This window comes from Penicillium oxalicum, chromosome VIII (assembly GCF_001723175.1).
Source record: "Penicillium oxalicum strain HP7-1 chromosome VIII, whole genome shotgun sequence".
NCBI classification, from domain to species: domain Eukaryota; kingdom Fungi; phylum Ascomycota; class Eurotiomycetes; order Eurotiales; family Aspergillaceae; genus Penicillium; species Penicillium oxalicum.
Window position 1 is genome coordinate 166,873 of NC_064657.1, and position 19,194 is coordinate 186,066.

At 50.2% G+C, this 19,194-nt stretch overlaps 3 protein-coding genes and 3 non-coding genes across 6 annotated transcripts; 2 read left to right on the forward strand and 4 right to left on the reverse strand.

Annotated features, from left to right (window-relative positions):
- Nucleotides 1-3,701: 3,701 nt before the first annotated feature.
- Nucleotides 3,702-3,775, reverse strand: POX_tR176. Its single transcript has one exon. It is a non-coding gene; the product is annotated as a tRNA-Ile (tRNA).
- Nucleotides 3,776-4,023: 248 nt separating this feature from the next.
- POX_h09430 (uncharacterized protein) lies at nt 4,024-4,311 on the reverse strand (the record flags this gene model as incomplete). Its single annotated transcript, XM_050118184.1, has 1 exon — nt 4,024-4,311. The coding sequence occupies one exon, from the start codon at nt 4,309-4,311 to the stop codon at nt 4,024-4,026; it is 288 nt and encodes a 95-aa protein (XP_049964971.1).
- Nucleotides 4,312-4,820: 509 nt separating this feature from the next.
- POX_tR175 lies at nt 4,821-4,894 on the reverse strand. The gene has a single exon. It is a non-coding gene; the product is annotated as a tRNA-Ile (tRNA).
- Nucleotides 4,895-5,279: 385 nt separating this feature from the next.
- Nucleotides 5,280-5,353, forward strand: POX_tR170. The gene has a single exon. It is a non-coding gene; the product is annotated as a tRNA-Ile (tRNA).
- Nucleotides 5,354-7,812: 2,459 nt separating this feature from the next.
- Nucleotides 7,813-10,869, forward strand: POX_h09431 (uncharacterized protein; the record flags this gene model as incomplete). Its single annotated transcript, XM_050118185.1, has 10 exons — nt 7,813-8,055; nt 8,112-8,243; nt 8,310-8,326; nt 8,395-8,657; nt 8,726-8,800; nt 8,855-9,072; nt 9,195-10,135; nt 10,208-10,346; nt 10,431-10,633; nt 10,719-10,869. 10 exons carry the CDS (start codon nt 7,813-7,815, stop codon nt 10,867-10,869), a joined length of 2,382 nt encoding a protein of 793 aa, XP_049964972.1.
- A 957-nt stretch (nt 10,870-11,826) lies between these two features.
- Nucleotides 11,827-15,086, reverse strand: POX_h09432 (uncharacterized protein; the record flags this gene model as incomplete). The annotated part of the gene is made up of 6 exons (XM_050118186.1): nt 11,827-12,589; nt 12,718-13,765; nt 13,849-14,030; nt 14,124-14,616; nt 14,813-14,879; nt 14,988-15,086. The coding sequence occupies 6 exons, from the start codon at nt 15,084-15,086 to the stop codon at nt 11,827-11,829; spliced, it is 2,652 nt and encodes an 883-aa protein (XP_049964973.1).
- Nucleotides 15,087-19,194: the final 4,108 nt, after the last annotated feature.

A 19,194-nucleotide genomic window follows, 5' to 3' on the forward strand; every position in this document is an offset into this window, starting at 1 on the left:
CTAATCTATTTCGGGAAATTCTTCTGTCGCGTGCTCTGCGCTAATTAGGCCGCGATAAACTATATCGTCTGCGAAGGTTCCGGGGTTATATCCTTAGTAATTTATCGTATTACTTCCGCCCGTTCTTCGTAGTCGTCGAAGGTATCTAAGGTTTTACCCTTCTTAGTTTAGTTCCGTATACTCGCCTAGTCCCCTTCGCGGATAGTAGCGATGCGTACCTTCTTACCGTTACGTAGCGGCGTCTTAGAGCTATCGTCGGTAGCTCGTAGCTGCTAAGGCGGAACCTAATCGTCCTAGGTTACCCTTATTTATTATAGCCTTGCGTTATTACGTCTTTCGCTACGCTTACGCGCCTATAGCTTTGCGTTATTGTACTTTTCCTTATACTTACGCGCCCTATACCCTGCTTTTCTATATTTAAAGCATAAGTTATTATCTCTTCGTCGTTTCTCTTTATTACTTAGGAGTCTCGCTACGTCGAGCTCTATTAGCTTTAGTCTATAGGGGTCGCTATCCCTTATAGGTCTATTTAGTCGTTTATCGTACTGATAGTATAATAGTCGGCTAGTGCCTTAGCGCTATCCTTTAATTTCCCTTTTTTCTATTTATCGATCGTATAGGTATTATCGATTCGTACTACTATATTAATAAGTTTTTCTATAGTATCTAGTCGATCGATCCGCGCAAGCTCGTCCTTAATATAGGGTTTAGTCCGTAGTCGTAGTACGGAATTAAAGCGTAGTCTTCCTATTATAGTATCGCTATAAGTTATATAAACTCGGCCGTATAGGCGGATACTAATCTAGTTTGTCGAATTCGTTTTAATTTGCGTTTAGCTATCTTCTTGTATTAATATCGCTAAAAGTTCGTTCGAGGTGCTATCGAAACGTAGTGTAGCTACTAAAGATTAATTACGTAGTCGTGTTCTATTTATCGCTATCTTTTTCGTAGTTCTCGGATATATAGTTCGAGCTAGTCCTATACCTATCCTCGTAGGTAGGCTAACACGAAAATAACCTTGCTTCGCTAACGAGGCGTCCTTTATTAACGTCGATATAGATATCTATCTGTATTAGGAATCCTCGTAATTTCTGTCTGTTGCTATCGAAGGTCTTAGCCTTCGGGAGCTTAGGTACTCTAATAGTAGTTACTAGGGCTAAAGCGACGACTTAAGTATAGAGTTACTCTAAGTAGTCCTTTACGCTTATCGAATAGACGTTATAGTTCGCGCCTAGTTAATTAAGGTGTTCTCGAAGTTATCCGACGATAGTTTTGAGATTCTGAATCTCTATATCACGTTCGTCGTCTAAGTCGGGTTCGTTATCGTGGTTCGAGTAGGAGTTTTTCCTTTCGGGGTACTATCGTTGCCTACTATAATAACTATGCTTCACGGTCTAAAGATAGGGCGATTAATATATTACGCGGTGCCGACTGTTACTATAAGTTAGAACGTCCTAGGCTGATACTTACCTATCCTAACTTCTAATCCTAAGACCTAGTCTCTTAATCGTACCGTTGCTTCGCAAAGCCTTACTATAGGTTAGATCCTATCGAGTGTCTTGCAAGACGTGCTAGAGGTACGCGCTAAGTAGGTTAATTACTAAGTGTTACTACTAAGTGAATCCCCTACCTATAGGTTAGGTTTGTCTTAGAGTTGAACCGTAGAGTGCAAAGTGCTTTAAGGTAGTAACTAAGTAATAAATATAATTAATCGCGAAGAACTAAATATATAATACTAAAAAGAGTGTCCTTATATATCTAGTCCTTCCTATCACTAATAAGTCGAGACTTATTAGTAATACGCTAGGACTTATTACCGATAAGTCTATCCTATTACTGATAGGATATAGTTACGTAATAAGTTACTAGTTACTCGTACTTAGGGTGTAATTCCGGTACTAGTAAAATAGCAGCCGTTTCCTGCGTCGCGCTAACCGTCTTATAGAGTAAGAGGGTATCGTTTATGTCGGTTAGCTATAGGCTGCTTCTAGTGCCTGCCCTGAACTGATCTCCTCCTCGGGTCCCTCGGGGCACGCCTAAGTATACCGAAACGCACGTGACAACGCTATTACCTAGTGTCCGTAGAATGATTGGTCCTTAGTCGTCACTCAAATAACTACGGCCCCCGCGCTTCTTTGAGGTCCGTAACACGGGATACAACCGGAGGATATCTACAACTTCGATGAGACAGGGTTCGCAATAGGCCTAATATCTTCGCAGAAGGTGGTTACGCGAGCTGAATTCTACGGTCGGAGACGTCTTCTGTAGCCAGGAAATCGCGAATAGGTCACTGCTATCGAAGTAATCTGCGCAGATGGCTATTCGCTACCGCTATATATAATCTTTAAGGGCAAAGTTGCTATTGCTAGTTAGTTCGATAACCTACTAAAAGATTGGCGATTTGAGGTCTCTAATAACGGCTAGACTACCGATAAGATTAGCCTACGCTAGCTTTAAAAGATCTTTATTCTATTAACAAATTCGCGTGTACGCGGCCGGTTTCGCCTACTGATTCTTGACGGCTATAGTAGCTACCTTACGCCCTAATTCGACCGAATCTGCGCAGAAAACGATATTATATCTCTTTGTATGCCTTCGTATTCGTCGTATCTACTATAACTACTAGATATTAGCTGCTTTGCAGTTATTAAGAGGGCGTATAGCCGTTTTGTTAGCGATCTTACGCGCACGGGATATAACTATATCGATAAGTGCGATTTCTTGGAAAACTACTAATATGCGCGGCTAGAAGCCTTCTAAAAGCTATCTATCATTCAGAATAGCTTTGTAGCTAGTAGCCTAGTGCTAGTCGATACAGAAAGAGTACTTTCGAAGCTTAATATCTCTCTGCGAACACCTACGCTACTAAGTAGCCGGCTAAGTAGCAGATCTAGCTAATTTACGCCAAAAACGCCTCGAACCGTCGTTTAGCTACATAAGCAAGCTTTAATACTTAAAGATCTATTAAAGTAGCGGTCGAAAAGCCCTCCGAGCCTATTAAATACTATATTAGATCGGATTATTAAGGGCTATAGCGAAGCGCTATATAATACTGCATTACTTGCGCAGGAGAACGCGAATCTACGTATGGCGAACGAGAGGATCGTCAAGAAGCGTAATCGGTCGAACAGGAAGATACCCTGCGAAGAGGGTCTAAGCGTCGAAGAGGGCCTATAGCTAGTTGAACAGCTAAACTAGCCGGTAGAAGCTAATGGGGTAGTATCGCATGTGCACGGCGAATTGCCTAGTCAGGCAAATCCACCACTTACCAGGGCCCCGCCTAGGTGTAGTGGGTGTAGGGAGATTGGCCACAGGATTAATATATGTAAAAATCGCTATATCTAGTTAAATTTATGGGTGTTGGTTGAGATAATCGATTTTGAAATATTCTAATGGTGGTAGGTGACCCGCTCAACCGGGTGACCCGGTCATGCGGGAATTACGTTAGTGGTAACTGCTAATTAAGATGAACCTCCGACCCCTTTCCGACGCCCTGCCATGCTGGTTGTTATCCACGCATCGGACTTTCGAGGTTCTTCTCGCTCTGTGGTGTAGCCATACCCAATCTGGCCGTGATAGGGCAATCCTGTTCAACGAGTGTTGCATCTCGTAGAGAAATTCAATTGGCTCCGGGAAAAGTCGGGGGGGGGGAGGAAAGAAAAAAAAAACGAACGCGCCCAAGGTACAAGAACCAAAAAGAGTGGTCCCAGAGGGGGTCGAACCCTCGACTTTGGCGTTATTAGCACCACACTCTAACCAACTGAGTTATGGAACCGTTGTTTGACAGATGAATCTTTTGCTACATATCCTCAATCCTGGTCTCAGACATGTCACGTGGAAGCACTTTTTTCGCGTCTGGTCGGTTGCGATCCATCATTCCGTGACGCCTACAAAGTACAGGCCAGTCACAACCTGTAATTCACGTATTCCTCATCGGCTCGTAGTTTGTCAGACGACAAGTATTCGAGCCAGGATCTGCTAAGGTTCGCTCGCTATTATTGTGTGAAGGAAGTTACGTCGATTCTACCCCATGCCCGAGCCCCGATCACCGACCGGTGCAGGTTTCGACATACTCCTACACCTGCCCGGACCCGAGAAGATGTGACGAGATATATATTCGAACATGTGCGGCTCAACCACCGACAGATGAATTAATGGTGCCGACGCACGTCCCCGCCCGAGGATCTCCAGACAGGGAAACAGTCGAGAAACTCCGCTCAAGTACACCAATTTCCAGAACCCATGGAGAATAACCAAAAAGAACATTGAATCCTCGATATTGTTGTACGGGCGGGCAGTACCAAGAACCATCGTATCTACATGAAATCCATGGACTAGTGAACGACGCGCATTTGATGATTTCCAGTACCCGCGCGCGGGACAGGTGGAATAGCTTAGATATGAAATTGCAGATGGCTTTCAGCAACCATCTGTACAACACTTGCTCAATCAACTGGGGATTTAAAATTTTCTTTTCACCTTTTCCCCCCTCGAAGTTGAGAAAGCTGTGAAAAGGATGATATCTCAGGCAGCACCATAGAAACTACTGTATGTGGGCACATAAGGCGACCACAAGGGCAGCGGTCGTAAGTAAAGTACAATACGATACATACAACACAACACGAAATATAGATACAATATGTCACACGAGCTGCTGGATTCGCGTACCGCTTGGGCTAACCAATCAGTGGTCTTCCACTTCCGCGACCTGGGCGTTCGCACAGTTTAGGTGGCGTATGGTCCCTGCCCACCCTCTCAACATCAAAAGCGTTAACGCCGATGGAAGGACGTGTTGAATATGATCAAAAGGCAAAAAGAAATGGTCCCAGAGGGGGTCGAACCCTCGACTTTGGCGTTATTAGCACCACACTCTAACCAACTGAGTTATGGAACCGACATGCCAGGATTTTAGTTTTGGCTATATAATCCTGAGCTGCCAGAAAGTGGATAGTACCCACTTTGAGTTTGGCGACATGCCCTAAGCCGCGTTTGCCCTACCTAGGAGTGGGGCCCGATTGAACATGATGTCATTTGGCCTCCTGGGACAAATAGTCGCCACGTTGATTGAAGGGGGAAGGGGGAGATGATGAGGACGGCCTCAGGTGGAAGGCCAAGCGATTGAGGAAGTCAAGCTCCCGGTGAACTCTCAAATGCCATCTGAGAGAAAATTCTTGGCCCTGAATATGTCACATGGGGAGCCCTATGTTGCTCTGCGCGCTAGCCCTAGATGGGAACCTGCGATTGGTACGTATAGCCATAATAAGCATTTTGAGCATATCGGTTCCATAACTCAGTTGGTTAGAGTGTGGTGCTAATAACGCCAAAGTCGAGGGTTCGACCCCCTCTGGGACCATCTGGAACGATCTTGTATCGTTTCTTTTTGTCTACTTTGTTGGCTCATCTTTTCAGGTTCACACCCCATTGATCTTTCATTTTTGCTTGTGTCAGCTTTCCCTTTCCGACCCACACAGTACTCGCCTATTGTGGATCTGACTACTCCAACCACCGGTTGAACCTAAACCATGACCGCTAGCCGCATACAGCTAGCTCCCGCACCCAGGTAACAACAGTACAGTATGTATCTGTCCGCTCACATTTTGCCTTCTTTCCCAGTACTGTATTATCATTACTGTAACAGTTTGTTACATTCCCTGCAGAAGAGCAAGACTGTCGGCACCCCATCCAGTTTCCGGCGACACCCTCGGGACATTAGTACGTAGTCTGATGCCTGAGTTTCGGTATCCCAAGACCGATCGAGCCGTATTGTGTCTCTTCTACATCACACCTATGGTGATACAGACGCACTGCTAAAGGTGACCAAAATGCAACGGCTGCGATCTCTCTGCGTGATTCGCACACACTGGCCGGATTGTCGACGGAGGCCCGAGGTGGCTACCGTCCTTGCGAGGGTAGTACCTACCCATCTTTGCGACATTAAGATCCACAAAGAAATGTTTCTGCTACTTGCTCGTGTATTCTACGAATCTCTATAGCTTACCTCCAGCTAAGCATCTCTCCACCGACATTCTTTGAGCAAGTAGACTCATACTTCAATAGTCTCACACCACGTGCTTTTACAACGTTTTCGCGGACAGAACTCGTGTACTAGGCGCGATGGATGACCCTGACCGTTGACGTAAAAGGATGTTTCTGAGGCCAACCATCAAAATGTGCTGAGTAGCCAATGTAGGTGGTCAACAAAGCCCAAAACGACGTGAGCGATTGTGTATATATATCGAAATTAAGAGGATTAGGATGAGCCCGAGATGACTTAAGTCTCCAGCTAGTGATGGTGTAAATAGTCTCATCGACATATAGATGCAATGTGCATCGGTTGTCATAACATGAGTACACGACTTCGACTTCGCATGAGTCCCGGTTTCTAGGTCGGTCTCATCACGCTTCTCAAGACATCCGTACGGCCCCATCAAATCCGGGGAACCCCCAATGTGCAGGCGACCGGTAATCTGATTGGACAGCCGCGTTCTCCCAAGCGGTGCTGTGCGACTGACCAATCATCACCCGACAAGGCCCCCACGAGCGGACGTGGACGGCCAGGAGCAAGTCCCAGTCGATGCATCTTTGGGGCAGGTCATAGACCACTCGTCGTCGCTCCGACGTCTCTTCATCTGGTTTTCCAGGCTGACTCAGTCTCCCAACTATTCTGGTCGCGTCGATCGAGCGAGTCTCGGACACGGGCCAGCACATGCCGATGTGCCGAGCTGTGAATGGTCCCTGCGTTGCGGGTCCTCCGTGGGAAGAAGCTAATTCCTCTTAAAGTTAAGCGGAACGGGCGATGGCAGTGGCTCACGATACTTGGATAGTTCTTTGACCTGGTGAGATTCTGAACCAAGCAATGTATTCCGAGGATCAGTACGGTGGCGGATCATAACTCCTCAACGGCCGGTATTATGCTCAGCAGAATCCGCTTGAGCGCTGGTGTCCACTGTCAAGGAGCAATCCAACATTCAATATTGCCAAATGGATGTTGGCCCAGTTGGCAAAGAGAGCCCCGCCAAACCAGACCATGAGCGCTTATCATAAGTGCATGGCCCAGTGGACCGTCAAGGGAGGGACTGTCGATCTCCTTCAAGTCTCGTTGGAATTCAATAGAGAGGGATCCGCGGAGGATCAATCATAGCGACATGCTGCGCCCTCGTGCCCGCTTCTATAGGTAAATATGCAGGCAAAGTGATCCGTGACGATAGTCAACCAGATTGGTCAATGAACATCGCAATCCACTACTGTCTGGCCTACACAAAATCCCCCCCCCGCGATGACCCAAAGGTCCAGCGGAGGTCACGGTTGGTGCAGGGTGGCCCGAGTGCGTCTTTCCGGTGGAAGCTCCGCTGTCGCAGAGGATGAGCTCGTCATGTACACGCTACATTCGTCTCCACTGATCTTCCTCCAGTGTCAAAGCGAAACAAGACTGGAAGATTAGTGTACCTGGTCGGGTACATGGTACTTACCACTGTTTCCTCCCCCGGCCCTCAATGCAGAAACCTTCAGTGTCTGCCCATGTTCCACCACACCCTAATCTCTTCGGCGTCAACACGCTGTCCCCTCCAATTTCAGTCGGATTAGATAGTGCCCCCACCCATGTGTTGGGGTGATAGGTTGTCCGTGAAGCACACCCCTCACGATGGCGCTGCTTCCGGTCGTATGGAGGTGTGCCGATGAGCATCCTATAAAGAATATATGAGTTGCTTTCTCGCGTGCTCTCCTCCACAGCCCTTTCAGGACTCTGTCCTTCACCCGGTCTTGCTTTCTTTTTTTCTCTTTGTTCTCTTTGACCTCTGAAAGCGCGTGATCATGGACTGGATGCACATTTATATCGTTGGCACGGCCCTCCTGGTCTTCGGCCTCGTCGGCCTCGTCCTCTTTGCCTCATCACACAAGAATAAGATCGACCTTGATCATGGAGCTCTCTCCTATGTCAAGTTTATCTGGGCAAGCTTTTTGAAGCCTCATGATAAAAGTGTCGAGGGTCAACAAGGTGCCCTGGAAAGCTTCTACAAAGCGCAGGTAGGGAGGACTCGCGCAATCCACGCTGAGGTACACCAATTGAAGAGAAAAGCAGCTCACTGACCTTGATGTGGGCCCACGACCAGGCTTCCGTATACGATGCAACTCGTCATCGACTTTTACGTGGGCGTGAAGATATGCTTGGTCTGGTGGCCGCGCAATTGAAATACAAGCTGGAAAATAAGGAGATCAAAGCGGGTAAAGCTGTCTGGGTGGATGTAAGTGACCCATTTGAGGTGCACATGGGTTGGATTGAACGACACTGACACAGGTATGGTGCACAGGTTGGAGGTGGCACTGGGTAAGTGCAACGACATTCTCCATCCATGAGGCTACTTTGCCCTCACGTTCGACTGACTGGAAGAGCAGATATAATATCGAGGCCATGTCTGCGTTCCTTCCTGTGAACAAATTCTTCGAGCAGGTCTACCTCGTCGATCTCTCTCCATCTCTCTGTGAGGTAGCCCGCCGGCGCTTCGAACGTCTCGGCTGGAAGAACGTGACCGTTTTGTGCCAGGATGCGCGATCATTCCGCCTGCCTGAGAGGCAGGTAGATCCCAAGTCGACCAACGGCGTCACGACGGACCGTGCAGATCTCATGACAATGAGCTACAGCCTGTCCATGATCCCTGGTGCGTGTACACTGCAAAAGGTGGATCATCTCAATCATGGCCCGAGCTAAGCGTGGATTATGGAATAGACTATTACAGCGTTGTTGATTCTTTGACGTCTCGCTTGAAGCCGACCGGCTTGCTTGGGGTTTGCGACTTTTACGGTACGTCTTGAACGACACGAAAGAAAAGGTCAAATTTTGACCCGGGAAGTGCAGTGCAAAATATCGTTGACGTCTCTTGCCGTAACTACACGGGCGGTGCCTTCAATCGGCACGTTAACTGGTTGAGTCGAGCCTTTTGGCGGGCCTGGTTTGACTTTGATCGGGTGAGCCTGGAGGCAGCTCGTCGTGACTACTTGGAATACAAGTTTGGGACGGTGATCTCGGCCAGTGAGCGAAACTATGCCCTTGGCGGAATTCCCTACTACATCTTTGTGGGCTGTCCCAAGGAAATCACATCTGCCCCTTCCAGTCACGCCACAATCGAGAAGCTTGACGCATCTTTCACCGAGTCTCCTATCTGCATCCGACAACTCACCAACAAGAGATGACCCAGGCGGTCGAGAAGAGCACGGGCGAGATCCGTTCCAAGGCATATGAATCAGCGGTGATCAACCTCAGCGCAAACCTGCCCCTTCCTTCCTCCTTCTACCAGAACCATCACTACCGCATTCACTACAACGACATGCTTCCCAAACACACGCAGTTTCAGAATGAATACATTTACGCCTTCACCTGGGAGGATCCCCGTGTTGATCACCGCCTCCTGAACATTGGTCCCGACGATGTCATCCTGGCCATCACGAGCGCGGGTGACAACATCCTAGACTACCTTCAGAAGAATCCCCGTCGAGTCCATGCCGTGGATCTCAACCCAAACCAGAACCACCTTTTGGAGCTCAAGGTGGCCAGTTACATGGCACTGGGCCATCGGGACATGTGGAAAATCTTTGGAGAGGGGAAACACCCACAGTTCAGAGAGCTTCTTATCTCCAAGCTGAGCCCCCATCTGTCTAGCCAAGCCTTCCAGTACTGGACGGAGCACGCCCACGTCTTCACTTCCAAATACGGCCGAGGGCTCTACGAGACTGGTGGCTCTCGCCATGCGATTCGCATGGTTCGCTACTTGTTCAACATTTTCGGACTACAGAGCGAGGTGGAAAAGATGTGTTCGGCACAGACTCTGGCTGAACAGCGAGAGATTTGGCCTCGTATCCGTCGGGTGCTTCTAAGCAAGCCTCTCAATTGGGCCATTGTCAGTACCGAGTGGTTTGCTTGGAAGGCGGCTGGTGTACCCCGTAACCAGCGGAATATGATCGTCGACGACTTTTTCCGTCGCAACGGGTTGACCACTGAGATGAAACAGGGCAAGGATCTTAGCGGGCAGTCGATTTGGGAATACGTGGTGAACACCTTGGACCCCGTGGTCAACGATACCTTGATCAGCAACGATAACTACTTTTACTACCTCTGCATGCAAGGAAAATTCTCACGCCGGTCAGCAATTCTCCAATCATTTTTTTTGACAGATTCAGGTTCCAGAGAATGTCCTGCTGACCGTATCTCCAGCTGCCATCCTACCTACTTGTCCCCGCAAGCGCATGTGAAAATGTCCACCCCGGGAGCCTTTGATGGTCTTCGCATTCACACCGACGAGATTAACGAAGTGATCAACCGAATCACTCCTGGCACGTTGACTATTGCCGTGGTGAGTTAACAGATTCTAACTCTGAATCTTTAAAGAAAAATTAAAGACAAGGAAAGTGTAGCATTGCTTACCGTCACCATTTAGGTAATGGACTCGATGGACTGGTTCGATCCCGCCGGGGATGCGGCCCCTGCGCAAGCCCGTCGGTTCAATACTGCCCTTAAGAAGGGTGGTCGGATCCTCCTTCGCTCGGCGAGTATTGAGCCGTGGTATATCAAGCATTTTGAAGAGAATGGGTTCGCGGCTCGTCGCGTAGGGGCTCGTTTCCCTGGCACTTGTATTGACCGGTAAGTTTTGCGCGCGGCCTTGATTTTTGCACGCAAAGTGTGTCCCTCGATGAGGATTTCTTGCCTTGCTGACACGCAGCCCCAGAGTCAACATGTACGCCTCGACATGGATCTGTACCAAGACTGACGAGGTGACTCGACCAAAGACCAGCCGGACCATTTCCTCCTTGTCCCTAGGCGATACGGCCATGGGCAAGGCAAGACGCTCCAGCAGTGTGGAGGACTTGCAAATTTGATGTCTCTGATGCGGAGTTCTTTTATATCTAGAGTGATGATACTTTTTCTTCTGTTCCTAAGCGAGTTGTCGGCGTTTTGTGTTGATCTGGTGCCCTGTGCTGAAAATCGAGGATGACTCGTTGGATTTTATGTGTGTTGAGAGATTCATCTGACTACCTTTCTGCATGAACCCCCGTCCAGTTTCTTTTTCCATTCCCTCTTGTTTCCTCTTGATTATCCCTTTACGGTCCTCCGAATTGATTGAACGCAAAAGTTGATTAATCAAACGGTCAAAAAAGAAGACTTTCTTTTCATTCACCCCGTCGGTCCATCACTTTTCACAATAGAAGAAGAAGAAGAAGAAGAAGAAGAAGAAGAAGAAGAAGAAGAAAAAGAAGAAGAAGAAGGTGACTAATCCGCATCTGTTGCAATTTTCTGTGATACAGGAAGGTCCATCTCTTTTCGAGAGACTTCCACTTCTCGGTTGGGTCGGTAGCGAAAAGAAGGTTTGAAGATGTTCCACATGGTGACGGATGTCAAAACTCAAAAGTGCTTCGTTTGTTTTTTGTTTTTTTCCCCTTCTATATCTTCGTATGGGGGTAGGATGGGAGAATGAGAGGATGAGAAGGATCTAGGGGCACTAGCTGGTAGTGCTCTCATTCGATTGAGACCCCGTACGGAGGAAAGGTCTTTGAATCGAGATCCTGGTATCGCCACCTCCAATATACCGAGCCAAAATGACTCAAGTTCAGCTCATGTTCATGCAAGTCTCGTCAGGGACCCGAATCGTTCTCGGCCAGGGGCACCAGCGCGGGTACAATTCGACATTCATTACAACCGTCAGCGGCCGAGTCTAAATCCGACCGCAAAGTTACATATTTCCCCATGTTTGTACCCTTGCAGGATCATCCATATGGCGAATCCTCCCTATGCTCAAGAAAACTTATTCACACGGCCGTCAGAGAGAATGACGTATCTTATGGATCATTTGTGGCCTTCCCCGAATTCCTCCCATTGCCCTGAACATTATTTACCTCTCCCTCGGCCGCGGTATCCATGGCCCCGGTCAAGAAGAAGTCCAATTCACTCGGACCTCCCTGCGAATGCTCATTCTCCGCCAGCTGCTCCAAGAGACTCAGGAACGGGTCTTTTTCTAAATTGCCCGTTTCACTGCTCGCTGTGTGAGTCCCGCTCGTCTGCGATTGCGCACCGGGAGTCAAGGCCGCACCAGATTGGGTCATATTGGCGTCAAAGGGGAAGGTCGCATATTGAGGATGGGAAGGGGGCGTGGGGGCGATGCCGAGAGACGGGTCTGCTAGGAGAGCGGGTGGAGAGAGACCGAAAGCGCTGGGAGAAAAGGCGTGAGGCAGGGCAAGGTGTTGCGTGGGGTCATGAACGGAGTGGCCGTTGGGGTGGGAAAGAGAGCCGGAGGTGGATTGCATATGGAAAATGGAGGAGAGCCCCGGCGAGGGCTGAGACTGCTGAGCACGGTGGAAGTGGAGAGAAGGAGAGAGCGAAGGAGGCGGAGCTTGTTTTTCAGAATGATGTGGTTGAGGTGGAGCGTGAGAGTGAGAGTTATTGCGGCGCCGGGAGGATTCAGACGTATGCGATGATGGAAGTAGAGGCGGCGTTGATCGAAGGTTGTTACCGTAGAATGCGGTTTGTGCTTGATAGGATGCCGGTGGCGCCATGGACCGGTAGATGTGCGACTGCGCTTGTTGATCGACAAAGGCTGGAGGACTAATGAAAAAAAGGGGGGATTAGCGTGCAAAAATGACGGGGAGAGAAGCAAAAAAAAAGACGATAAGTAAAGCGAGCCAAACTAAAAGAGAACCATGACAAGGCAACATCAAGTTGGATCTGCTCACCTGCTAATCAGCTCGTCCCCGGTATCTACCAAGCGCACGTGTGCACCATCTACGTTGAGACCAGGATATCGATCGAGGAAATCCTCGAGGTGAAAAACGGGCGAAAAACGCATGGAGCTACTCGCCAGATTTTGCACCAGTTCAGTGTGACAGGTGTAGATGGTTTGGAGCAGCTCCCGCTGATGCTGTACGCCCGCCCAGGCACTCCGCAACCAGGCCAGCTGGTGCATCTCCCGGGCTAGAAATTCAGCACTTGACGAGAACACTTCACCCTCGCGCCCCTTATAATGCACACCGTGCACGTGGACCGTCCCCGCTGTGCAGACACAATACCCGACCAAGGCGGGCCATTCAATTAAAGGAGCATTTCGACCCAGCTCAACCAGTTCCGCAATGGCATTGGAGTGCGAGAAGCAGAGATTGGTGGCTTCGATTTGCCAGGACTGATGCTGGCCGGTCCCTCGCAACTCCACCAGGTCAATCGGCAGGAATGGACGGTAGATCAGACAATGGACCAGATGGTAGATAAGTTTACTCAGCAAGAGGGTTGTGCTTTCCGGGTGCCCAAACAAGGCTTCGATGGAAGAAAAGACATCCTGGGTACCCGCCGCCCAGATATCTAGCTCTTGGCGAATTTTAGACAGATTGGAGAGCGCGTGCCAGGGGAAATGCGAGTCCCCCTTGACACCACCAGCGGCTAAGTAGCGATTCGTGACGCCCAGAATCCGCGTGATATCAATCAGAAGTGATGCCGCACTCGGCGTCTTGCGACGTGAGTCGGCCGAGTATTGAATATTGGGGCCGACGTGGAACAGCTCGCCCTCGATACTGAGACCAGCTGCATGGGGCGACCAGGAGGGAAGTCGTAGAACAATGGAGTGATCTGCAATCAGGCAGGGCCGCTTGGAACCGCAGGTGATGAAACGATCCATCAAGTACACTGACCAAAAGAGTCGACGCCGGGTCTCTCGCTCGGAGGCAGATACGTTGGCTTTGGATGGAATTTCGTGCAGGAGATCCAGCGCCACCGCCATGGCCGCACAATTGGCTGATGATCGTTGAACGCGAGTCAGCCAGCCCGAACAGAGGAAACGATGAACGAGGGCTTCTTCAAAAAATGGCCAGTCTTACAGAATGTCATGTACGCCTTTTTCCCCATCCCGTAGGCAAAGAACGCTTGGGAAAGCAGTAGCAAAGATTGCAAGGCATCAATTGTGGGATCGTCCACATCGATCATCCGCCGCGCTTGCACGGCAGCATCCAGACCCATCCGCAATGAGTGCGATTGGTCCGGTTGCCCAACAAATGTGTACCTGTGAGTAGGTTAGCATACCAGACATGCATGTGATGTGGAACATCGGAGAGCTCCACGCCTCGAAGGGCGGCCCCGGGACGAGATGGCCCACCTGATCGTCATTGCCGAGATCGCCTTGGCCATGTGCATGGGCAACTGATTCATTTGATGGCGCTGGCGAGTCTCGGCCTCGTCGAGAATGTGAAAAGGCTTCCCATGCAGTCGCGCAAAATACGCATCCAGTAGAACATCGGAAAGCGGATTATGCTGCGACGACGGCGACGGTGCCGAAGCACCCGTGGAGGGGCTCTGCCCGATCACTCGGGGGAACGTCTCGGCGCCCTGCGACAGACTGGACGGCAGACGCGGCCGCGACTCGGGCGCAGGATGAATCGTATACGAGGAGACATCGATCGTCTTGCGACGAGAGCTACTCGTGGACGCTACGGGCGCAGGCGGGACTCCCTCGTCCGATTGTTGCTGGTCTGGGGATGTGGGGGAGATGGGATTCTTTTCATCTTGAAGTCTTTTCTCTAACCCATCGACGCGTTTGAGCAGCGCCTCGAGAACGTCGGTTTTGGGTCCGCGCTTCTTTGGAATTGCATCTAGCGGACGGGAGGGGGAGCTAGTCTCAGCAATTGTGTTTCGGGATCCTCAAGGACCAGCGCATCAGAGGCATATGTGGAGATGCCGCAAAGGCCACCCAGCACTCGGCAATTCCGAGACAAGTGGGGGATGGGAGAGGGGGAAAAACGGAGGGGGAAGACGGAGGCACTTGGGACGGGCGGCACATGGACTCACCATAGATGCAGGGACACTGGAAGACCTTGCAGGCCTCACAGCTGGGCCGAAGTCGATTGCATTTGATCTGGAAAAATTGCGATCAGTTTTTCCGCGTCGACCGAGAACGCCCACGCGGAGACTGGACGGGAGAAAGACAAGTGAAGCGTGACGTGAGAGGATGCTGGAAGCTCACCTTGCGTTTGCGACAGGACTTGCAATTCATCGCCTCACGCGGTTCAACCGTCGCCCGGCGCGGTGTCAACCGGTCGATGCTGACCTGCGGGCGCGACATCGCTCATGGAGGACACAGTTATTGTGAGAGAGGCATGTAGATAGGAGGAAGAATCATAGTTCGGTTCAAATCTCGTGAGGACGCCGTCGGGAGCAGAGAGGCACACCCAGTGGAAATCAAGAACCACGCGATTCCGAAAAGGGACCACGTTCACTGGGAGGGACCGAAGGGAAACGTTCCGAGGTGGATGGCTCCCCCGATCGGTTTACAAAGTCGCAGTTCACCAAGAGGCAGCGATCGTCCTTCTCGCAATGGCTGAGGGAGCACAATCGACTCGTGTCGGTGTCCTGCTGAGCGAAACCACAGATCAAAGAATGGAAGAGAAGGAGGGCCTGGCGCGGAGCGTGTCGATGACCGTCGATATGTCAATTAGAAGGGAATAGAAGAACGGTTGGAAGATTACAGGACCACAGTCAGGTGAAGGCCAAGAAATCAAGTTGAAAAGATCAAGGGTAGTTGTAGAAGAGGGAAAAAAAAAGAAAGGGACTGGCACCAGGGTCAGAACACAAAGAAACAAGATGTGGTTCGATTCGGCTTTTTCGATGAAGAGTAGAAGACGGCAGTCATCCAAGAAGCACACACGCTAGCCAAGCTCCTGTCGAGAAGAAAATCCCGACGAACTCAGTCAAGACAAGCGTTTCACACCGGCGAGCTGTGCAGAGGTGCAGAGGGTTTCTCCCAAGACCGCCCAAACGTGCCCAGAAACCTTGCCTCCGTTGCCAAAAACCGGGGGAATCGGGAACGGAGCACTCGCACGCCTGCACTGGTCGACAAATGAGAGATGGGGGCTCGCTCATTGGCTGGTCAAGTATGATGAGAAGATCCAGCGAGTCACCACACACGAGAGGAGAGAGAATTGGGGGGGGGGGTGGGACGAGAGAGGAGACGGCTTCTTGGGGGGGAGTTGGTGGATGCTACTGGGAAAGTGGAAGCACTAAAACGGAGTGGATGCCCTCAGTGAGAGTGGACGGAGAGTGGAGAAGAAACGCCATGGACCGTCACTACTCAAACGAGCAAGACCCGTGGAGAATGCGGAGAAAGGGAGCAACGGAAAAGGGAATCGAAAAAAAAAAGCCAAGGGAGGAAGAGAAGAAAAAAGGAAAAGGAAACCCACTCGAACATGCACCTGGAGGCGTCTCGAACGTGACGAGCCCCCCGCGAATCGTGAGTCTGGCGAGAGGCGGAAATCACCCAAAAAGAGCAACGAGAGGGAGAAGCGAGGAAACTCTAAAAGAGCAACCGACCAGGGGACCAGCCCAGGAAGTACCTCACTTGACCACTTTGGGCGGACTCTCGACCGAGTCAACACAGTTGATTGTCCCATCAGCCAAGCAAGCTCTCGACACTGCAGGGCTTCATCGCACTGGACTGGATGACTGGTGACTTACGATAGTCCAGGGGTACTCAATTACATGATGGAGTATAGACCTGTCCATGGACGGTACTCGTCACTGCACTGGTACGAGAGCGCTGTGCAATGAACCGTATCAAGAGGACCCAACCACGAAGGAATCAACCGCTGGGACAAGTCTTTGTAGTCCTTCGGGCTGAGATGGACCGAGTACTGGAATTTCGAGGGCAAGTGACGAGGGCGCCAAAAGTGGACGACAGTCATCATGGGGAGCGGACGACCACGGGGTAAATTCCGGGGCAACATGCAGCACCGTTCTAAACTACCTCATGCAATGCAAATCATCAAGTCGTGCCACCGGAATTTGTCTCTCTAGGGTGGTCTGGGACGATCTCCATTGACAGGACTCCAATGGATGCAGTCCCGTGGTCGCCACGGCACGATCTGAGATCGATCCTGGGGGCTGTCGGGCGGGACTGGCGATTGGAATCTCTACCTAAGAGAATAGACTAACGAGCAGAGGCTCCGAATTTGGTCAACGATTCAGGTCCTTCTAGCATGAGGCGGAAGGCCAGGTCAGACGGATCAGTATGGATGAGGTACGGAGGAGATCAGTGCAGTCGGGGTTGGATCAACATGTGAATCCAAAGCAACTCCTGGTACTTCTCACGGTCCAGTTCACCCCTGCAGGTAAGCTCCGCCGTATGGTCCAAGCTAAACATTTGTGATGAAGCAAAAGCAAGAGCATGTACAGTACTATAATTTCCGTTGCCTAGATTGTTGGAGTTTTCCCGCCTTTCCCTAAAACCCCCCTCCAAAAAGGAAAAAGAAAACAAAAATTCCAGGCATTTCTTTCAGGTTCACTTTTGTCTTCTCGTTCAATATCAACACACCATCCATGACAGCGGGTCCCCGGTCTCAAAGCGAAGGATGTGTCCAGACTGAACGAGTCCTCGAGGGTCGAATTCGATGAGTTAAACTCGGTCGGAGCCGCCACCGCCTCCGGAATCCATTTCCCATCCGACCCGAGACTCATTTCAAGCAAAGCTTAGACACTCTGTTCCTGGTGGTTATTTCTTCTTCCACCCAACCAATGAAGAACCAATCTATCTTGCCCTGAAAATAATAACAAAATGGATCATTCATCGGACGTGCCTTCGCCTCGGACCTGTGTATCCAACTATCTCTATGAAACACCTCCACGATCTCCTTCATGCCCCCTGCTGACAGCCGCGGTGGGCCCAAGTCCAAATATGATCCACAATCGATGAGAGAGTCGGGCTGCTTTTTTTTCCCCAGTTGCGCCGACTCGTCCAGTCGCTCCAACGCTGACCGAAGACTTTGGTCCTGCTTCCAGACAAACCGCCACTAATGAGTCGATTCTGGACAAGGACCCGCTTCTCGGAGACTTTGCTCCTTTCTTGCATCGCCGACTCCGAGAATGACCTGGCAAGCCATTGAGAATGCTTCGGAAGAAACAGCACGCGCCGCAAAAGGACCAAGCTGGGCGCGCGACAGTGTCGTGAGATGAATGGCGAAGACGTTTCTGACACTCACTCGCCCTCTGCCGTAGCAGTTACTGCAAGGCGTGTTTCGTCACCACTGGATTCAAATGACCGAGTTTCCACACAGCCGCGATGCTCCATCACCATTTGCTGAGATCTGTCAGATTATGTTCGACACATCTCATCATTGTCCCCTGGACTGTGCTCAACGGTAAATCGGGATACACTGCCGGACTCGAGTCAAGGCTGTCGATGATCCAGAGGGGCGAGCCCCCTATTCTACAGCCCAAACTGAATACGCTACCGACAGCCACCTCCCAAAGAGGCAGTAAATATCCTGACCACAAAGCTGCCAACCTGCCCCATTTTTGTTAGATCATATTGAATCGATCTCTCTTCGAGTCTCTTCATACCTGTATGCAGAAGTGTACAAGATAGTGAGACACAACTACATTGCTGCAGCTGGCAGTTCCACTTCTAGCCTACTCAATACTGAGGTTGTGTTTCATCTTAAACTTTATTATAAAGACACTCCTTTTCCTCCACCCACCTGTATCCACAGTCAAGAGCTAAGCTGCGATGGCCCATGGGACCAGGCGCGAACTGCCTCGGAGACGTTTGGAGACGTCCAATATGCCGAAGATGAGTAATCCAATCCGAGCCAAATCCGTAGATGGCCACACACGCTCCCGACGTTTAACCGGTGAGCATTAAACTCAGAGCATCGATCATCGGATCAGATTAGAGCTTGCAAACCATTTCTCGAGACACTGACTCGATCTTCCGTGAATCCTGCCTGTTGCGGAGTTGAACCGACATTTCGTTCCTTTCAATCTGCCATTCCCATCCCCCCCCAAATCTGTTGCATGGATATCTTTCCTCGCATGTCACATGAACTTCTCGAGAAGATCCCTTCAAGCAGACCCGGCGCTATACATCATTTCTCACGAACAAAGATAGTACCCCTACCTTTCACACCAGTGCACCGATGAGACATCCTTGCACACTTTCAAAACCTTTGTTGGATTCTGCAGTGAAGAGAAAGAAAGGAAAAGAAAACCCAAAAGACCAAGTTGAGGGCTTCACGGTACTAACTATCCTGGGGCCCACATTGGATCCACTTACATCTTCGTGGGTGATTGGAGTTCATACCATCGAGGCTTCTACTAAAACGTGACCCAAGCAGTTGGAATGGGTCGGGTAGTATTTGAGGTGGATTCTTCGCTTTTGTCGTATTCTCCACTCGTTTTCG